Source organism: Triticum aestivum, chromosome 3D, assembly GCF_018294505.1.
Source record: "Triticum aestivum cultivar Chinese Spring chromosome 3D, IWGSC CS RefSeq v2.1, whole genome shotgun sequence".
Lineage (NCBI taxonomy): Eukaryota > Viridiplantae > Streptophyta > Magnoliopsida > Poales > Poaceae > Triticum > Triticum aestivum.
In genome coordinates, this window is record NC_057802.1 from 177,604,165 (window position 1) to 177,611,594 (window position 7,430).

The 7,430-nt window shown below is 42.7% G+C and overlaps 1 protein-coding gene across 1 annotated transcript; it reads left to right on the top strand.

The window, feature by feature from the left end:
- The first annotated feature begins 704 nt into the window (after positions 1 to 704).
- Positions 705 to 6,969, top strand: LOC123078146 (rhomboid-like protein 20). Its single transcript, XM_044500546.1, has 8 exons — positions 705 to 1,042; positions 1,146 to 1,246; positions 3,488 to 3,628; positions 4,023 to 4,089; positions 4,832 to 4,986; positions 5,071 to 5,172; positions 5,702 to 5,821; positions 6,469 to 6,969. Exons 1-8 carry the CDS (start codon positions 1,015 to 1,017, stop codon positions 6,634 to 6,636), a joined length of 882 nt encoding a protein of 293 aa, XP_044356481.1. The 5' UTR covers positions 705 to 1,014; the 3' UTR covers positions 6,637 to 6,969.
- The last annotated feature ends 461 nt before the right edge of the window (positions 6,970 to 7,430 follow it).

The window sequence follows — 7,430 nt, forward strand, 5'->3', positions numbered from 1 at the left end:
TGTCGGATAATGTGGCCAAGCGTAACGGTCCGGCTGATGGTACTTGCACTGTGTGCGGCCTAGGTGAAGATGCAAACCACGTCTTTTTAGATGCCATCTGGCCAGGTTCGCGTGGAGTGCAGTTAGGGAAGCTTTCCACACGAACTGGAACCCAGCCTCGAGGAATGACTTGATATCCATCCTCAAATCCACGAGAGGGACCAGTAGTAGAATCGCTTGGCGTTGCGTAGGGGCGCTACTCTAGGCTATTTGGACGACGCGCAATAAAATTACAATTGAGAAAAAATTCCCTAACCACCTCGCGGATGTGATCTTCAAATGCCATCTTTTTTTACAGACGTGGACTCCGCTGGGGAAGGAGCGCGATGCTGAGCGCATGTCGGAGGCCATGGCGCGCATCAAGACTATCCAGGTGATGGCTAGACAAGACACGACGAGTCGATGAAGCTTTTGGAGTCTTTAAGAGGATGATTTATGTTAGCTAGGTCTTCAGCATTGGATGTTATGGCTGGTTGTATTGATGCCTTCGCGTTGAACCTTCTTTTTGTTTCGATGCTGTCCTGGACCGAACTGTTTCTTTTGCTTCTCCTTAGTTGTAACCTGATGAACCTGGTGCCTGAGGGCTTTATTAATTTAAAGCCGGACGCGTCTAGCGTCTTCGTTCAAAAGAAAAATCTCCACGCCGGAGAGCCCAAAGCGCCCCCCAACAACCTCTACCGTCAACGTGTTCCGTTCCATCTCCCTCAGAATACCGCGACTATAGCCATCTACCCCTGGCTGCAACCAAAAACTCGTTCTCCTCCAGCTGTTGCCGCCGCACCTACGCATCTCCTCCCCTTCTCTTCTCGGGGACTGACCCGCTGGAACCAGTAAACGAGAGCCCGCCGAGAAGAGGAGGCGGTGGCCGCGGGTGCGTACTGGCCGGCCGGCCGGCTGCCCACGGTCCCATCGCCTCGTCGGACGAACAGCGCATCTGCCTCCCCGCCCGGCGGCCGTGTTCCCGGCGGGATAACGATGCAGGGCGGAGGCGTCTCCGGATTCCGTAAGCTCCCACCTCGGGTTCACCCCCGCCCCACAAATCGCCTTTCTCGATTCAGCTGGCGTGTTCTGATCGCCTGATCGGAACGGCCCCGTTTTGTTTGCAGATAACGCGCCGGTGACGCGGGCGATCGTCCTCGCCAGCGGCCTCCTCTCTGTCGTCTTCAGTGTTAACCGCCGAGCCCGCGCCCTCGGCCTCTCCTACCAGGTCAGTAGGTAGCCTCGGGCAGCCGCCGAATCTTGACTAGTTCTTGTACCTTAGACGCGACGTGATGCCCTTGGGCGTGAATCCGTTGGTTAGGGCCGGCTTAGGAGCTCTAAAATATATACCCCTGTGAACATTTTACAGGGGCGGTCCGGTGTTCTACTAGCCACCAACAAAACTTTTGAATACATTTTCGGTTGTGAAAGTTCTGTTTTGATGAACTGCCATTCAGTGACAGCTACAGGGAAGTAGAGATTGGATACCAACTGAACATACTGCTGCCCTCGTGCTAGTTCCAGTCTGCCAGGCGGTCTAGATGACCTTCTCTCGTCGTCCATGAACTCGCCCTCGTCACCGTCTTGCCGCCACTTCATGGCTTGCTGCCGTAGGGCCCACTCTCGTCGCAGCCAAACGTCATGAGTTCACTGCCGCTGCCGCCATAGAGCTCACTCCCATGGCCATCGCCACTGTTACTAGCTCTTTCGCATCGTCTCGCCTCTATCTCCCGCCGGTCATCAACTTTCATCGGAAAATAAGTGTGGACCATTGAGGTCTATAACATTTCTCAGGTGTAAGTGGCCCAGGAATGGTATAGCACTGGTATTTAAGAAAACTAAAACGGACATCCAAGCAAGTTTTTCCGCCTTGCTTGGAAAAACTGGGCTCCGAATTTTACACTGGTAATCGGACACAAAAGTTTGGTCATAAGTGGAGTGGCTAGGATTGCTCGCCCGTGTGTCCATTTGGGTGGATGGGTGTCTAATCGTCGAATTGGTGTTCTTCTTTGTGGTAAGAACTATAGGTGTTGGCGTGCCTATTGTGCTTGGCTTAGTCTGGCATTCCAGAATTGGTTGGTAAATTCTGCTGGTATGCTAGGGCAGGGGTGTTCAAATCCGGTTTAAAATTAAACCGTGGAACTGCGGATTGCTGTGGTTCATTTCCCTTTGTTAGCTTGCTGTAGTCCATTTCCCTTTTTTAGCTCCAACCACACCGGTGGAACTAGTACAAAAGAATGTCCTGTGTTGTGTGCCACAGCAATATGAATCCTTACTGGGCTGGAGGCCTATGTTGTGTGCCACAGCAATATGAATCCTTACTGGGCTGGAGGCCTATGTTGTGTGCCACAGTAGCATGAATCCTTGGTGGGCTGGGCTTTGGATTAAGGCGTTTCTACTGGGACATTCCAATACATGGCCGTACCTTTTTCGTTTTCCTTCATGACAATAACTTTAGTTTCTACCCCGATGCCTGCACTGGAGAGCTATACCGACGAGGCGATGACCGGTTCCCCATACTTACATGGCTTGTACACAAATCAGTAGGAATAATTGGCTATTGGTACTTTAGTGAGTAGAGGCATCCCGTCTCAATAACACCTGTTAAGACTCAATTTGGACACAGTTACTCGAAAACGCAGAAATATAAAGCCACAGTAATTGGGCTGTCATGTACCCTAGAATCCTACTGGAACCAAAAACATAGGAGAACTTCAAATGTCTTATGTCAGACTTCACACATCAATTCTAGACAAAGAGAAGAAAACTTAAGGTAAGACTGGTAGTTTTCTTCTGAAATTCTTATCTCATAGCCCATTTGTTAAAGAATTTGACAGGAATCCTTATGAACTATTTCTTTGCTCCAAAGCATGTCAGGAAGTTCTCCTATAGGCATTTAACCCTCATTCATTATGGGGCATACAAGTTTCATTGAAGTACACCTATTGGAATTACATAAGGAGCTACAGAAGGTTGTTAGCTTAGGTTCCTCAACTGTTAACTGACTGATGGCCACGATGGAACTTTCATTTACTGGAATCTGGGCACGCGTCTTCCGAATTTATTCAGAACACTTCAACTTTAAAATTTACAGGGCATATAGCTTAAATGTTAAACTAATCTTATGGATAATCGTTAGGAAAAATGTATGGTGACAAGTTGACCAATATGACCTTTGGCGCACGGTGCTACTTTCTTATGTTCCATTTTATATGTGCACCTTCCAGTTTTAAACTTTTAGTGATACTAAATGCTGCAAGTCTTTCTTGGGGAACCAGAGGTGAATAGTTAAATCTCGGTAGTGATTGCATCCAAACCTGTAGCTGTCAGTGATGTTCAATTAATATTTCATTTGTCCTTGAGATCGAGCTACTTCAATGCAAAACATGTGGTCGGCTGCATATGTTCTATTGCTTGGAGTTTTGTTACATATTTATGAAGTTTGAACATTTTTCTATTATTCTTGCAGGACATCATAAAGAACTTTCGAGTTTGGAGGATATTTGCATCTGTATTTGCCTTTCAGTCAACACCAGAGTTGATGTTTGGACTCTACCTTCTGTATTATTTCCGTGTGTTTGAGAGGCAGATGGGCTCTAACAAATACTCTGTAAGTACTTGTTATTCTCTCGGGTATTTAATGAAGATAGATAAACAACATCAATAATACGGCTGAAGCAGGAGTAAATCGCATTATTATGTCTGGACTTGAGAACTCAAGTCCATAAACTTTTAAGGTGGTTTAAACCTATTCTGTATGCGTTGCCTCAAATATTGACCTAATTGACCCAAGTGAAACACTTTGGCAGTGTATAAAGAGTTAAATGTTAAGTTCTCAAGTTAACGAGTCTGTGTTATGCCCATGAAAGTTTGGGGCCATACAATGCAATTAACGTGACAAGCAGATTCAGTTCAATAAGTTACATTGAAGTAGATGAAATATTTAAGCTTCTTAGTAAGAAAACTACAACACGAGTGCTTATATTTTTCAATCTGCTGTGCAGGTTTTTAGTTTATTCGCTATCGCAGTATCATTACCTCTTGAGATTCTATCTTTGGTTCTCCTGAAAGGTATGCTATTTAGATAAACTGCTGAGACTAACATCTCTAGACCCTTCTTTAAGGAAAAGAAAAAGAGGACATTGCTAATGACCTATGGGCTCTGCTACTTTGTAACACACTGTTACCATTCTCCTCTAGAACCTCTGTAGTTAAGATGTTCTTGAGATGGCTGGTTGTACTTGCTCAAAAAGGAAATGTACAAATATTGTACTCCCTCTGTAAACAAATATAAAAAGTGACCTAAAACATTTGCATTTGTTTACAGAGGGATTAATACAATTTTCTGGATATCTAACTTCTGATAAAATGTCAGTAGACCAATTAGCAGCGTAAAGCGTCATTTAGTGCTGCAACTAGTAGATGTATCTTTGTGAGACAGAATTTTCCCATAACATATGATATTTTTGTGTGTTAAATCTAAGATTTAGACTTTCTTTGGCTTCTCTCTGCTTTGCTGTTGTATGCTGTTAATTCAAGTTAACTACAGTGAGCCTTATCTAGAGATGTTGGTTGCATGCCATCATACAGTTAGACTATTGATTTCTTCCAAACATAGTTTTTCAATAGAAATGCTGGTGCTAGGAGGTTACACAGTAATATTATATGGCAATTAGTCGTGTAATCACGAGCATTGCTTTGTTTCACCCGTGTGATCATGAGCATGGCATATTGTGAGCATATGTACTCGTTGAGTTCTCTGTTATCCAGTTATGAGATTATTTAGACACCCCCTTTCATGTTTTTCTTGCAGATACAAACTACATCACTGCTCTTGCATCTGGACCTTATGGCCTTATATTTGCCTCGTTTGTTCCTTTTTTCCTCGACATTCCCATCACTTCACGATTTCGTATTTTTGGCGTTAATTTCAGTGACAAATCATTCATATACCTAGCTGGCCTGCAGGTTAGTTTGTATCAGAACTGAACCATTTCTTTACCATTTAAATTTGAATATTAAATTACTCACCTATCCTGTTTCTCATGGCAGCTTCTTGTATCTTCTTGGAAGCGTTCCCTTATTCCTGGTATTTGTGGCCTGATTGCCGGTTCGCTCTATCGTCTCAATGTGTTTGGCATCCGCCGGAGGAAGGTTATAAGATCTCTTTTTTTTTTTCCCCTTTTGCACTTCTGTGTAGTCCTGTTACCTTTTTCTTTGCGTGATGGACTGCTATTGACCTTTTATCTTTTTGGTTGTCATTTTTATATGGTTCATTTTCATTTTTCTGTGTAGTTCTCTGGCTTGCCTGAAATTATGCGTTATATCTTATCAGCACCATGGTAGTTCTAGCTCCTTTTCATTTAAAGAAGTTAGTGCCCCTTGGATGATACCCTTGGCTGCTGTCCATGACCCAGCTTTCCAAATTATTAGATATGCAATCAGCAAGTAATGTCTAGGTACTGGTGTTATCAAGTAATTAAGAAAACATACAAGACAACCAGTATGGTCCATGCTGACTAATGGTAGCAGGTGGTGTTAATTGGAGTATATTAATGCTCAAATTATTGATTAACATTGTCGGTGTTCCTTGCAATTATTTTCATATATAAATCCCTGTAGAGTGTAGATGCTCTATTCTTCCTGTTTTGTTTTCTTGTTAAGTTCCTTCTCCTTTGTGCAGCTTCCACAGATTGTTGCATCATTTTTCGCAAGATTTTTTGCACCTCCTTCAGCAAGCTCATCTCGGCCGTCAAGAAGTCTTGTAGGAAATGTGCCTTCGCATACAGGCCGTACTGTTCAGGTTAGTTTCTGAAATGCTATTTTGGAAGCTTGATTTCTCCGTGCATTGATCCCTCTAGATTCTGTTCACGTGAAGTACAGCTGTCGAGTTGAACTCAGAAATTGCCTGGTTAAATATTAGCAACGCTAAAGTACTGTCCTTTATAAATACAAAAATGCCTGCAAGGCTAATATTTTCTTCGTCATTCTGGATTCTGAACTGGTGTTGATTGTTCATTGTTTAGACAGTGTCTGTTCACATGAAGTGCAGATGGCCACGTAAGCATATTATAACGGGCAGTTAGATATTATTTTTGTGGTACCATTCAATCATATGTGTCGAAGATCTACAGTCACTGAAGTGAACATGGACCAATTACATATTTAACCTTAACCCAAGTATAAATAGCAGACTTGCCTGTATGGTTGATATTGTTGACAAGACCATAGATAGTTCACATCTAATGGGTTACTAGGTTTCATTTGGTACATACAAACCATCATCTGTATTATTTTTCTACTGCACACGACAACTGTTGATTGAGGGGTTACAAGACTTTAAACTTATTATGAATAATATTGAATTTCTATGCACTTCACAAAATGATATCAACAACCTGATGCTATTTACCCTGGTTAATCTTTTGATCATGTTCCTTTTGCAAACAGAACCAGCCGTCTACTGGGTTTTCTCCTGTTGTGGAGCCCCCAGAGTCCTCCATTGCTATGCTGGTATCGATGGGCTTTGACAGCAATGCTGCGAGACAGGCCCTCGTGCGAGCCAGAAATGATATCAATGTAGCTACAAACATCCTGCTTGAAGCGCAGTCTCATTGAGCTGACTCACCGCAACTTTGCTGATAAGTATGGCGGGCTGAACTGGTTATATCTGGCCATGAATGTTTGTTCCCCGCGCATTCGACAACAGATCGGTGAACTCATGGTAGTGGTTTGGAGAAGTTGAACATGTTCCTTCCTAGTTGACAGCTTAGGAAGCCGGGAAACATTTGCTGCAGTTAGTGTGGTCACATGTCAATACTAAAGAGTTTTCTCAACTCAGAGGCAATGTACCATTTCAAATTCAGCTTGTAGGATAGGTGATACATAAACATTTCAATCATAGTGTAAAATTGTTTTGCAGAGCCTGAAAGCAGTTTCATTATGCACACATGAATCAGATCTAAGTTCCTCCGGCATTCGTATCATAATATTTACTCTAAGCTACTGATAAAGAAAAATCCCTTAAGATGTTTTGGATATTTCAATATGAACTACATACAGATTGAAATGAGTGAACAAACACATTTAAATATGTCTATGCACATCCAATTCAGAAAAAAGTTAGAAACATCTTATACTCCCTTCATTCCTAAATATGTGACACTGAACTACTAAAACGTCATATATTTAGTACTCCCTTCAATCCTAAATATGTGATATTGAACTACTAAAACATCATATATTTAGTACTCCCTTCATTCCTAAATATGTGACATTGAACTACTAAAACGTCATATATTTAGAAACGGAGGAAGTAGTATATAGCATAACATTTGGGGCTCGGGCTGTCATAATAGTGAAGAAGGAAAAGACTACTAATTGTGATCACTCCGGAAGGTTGGCGCATGGTT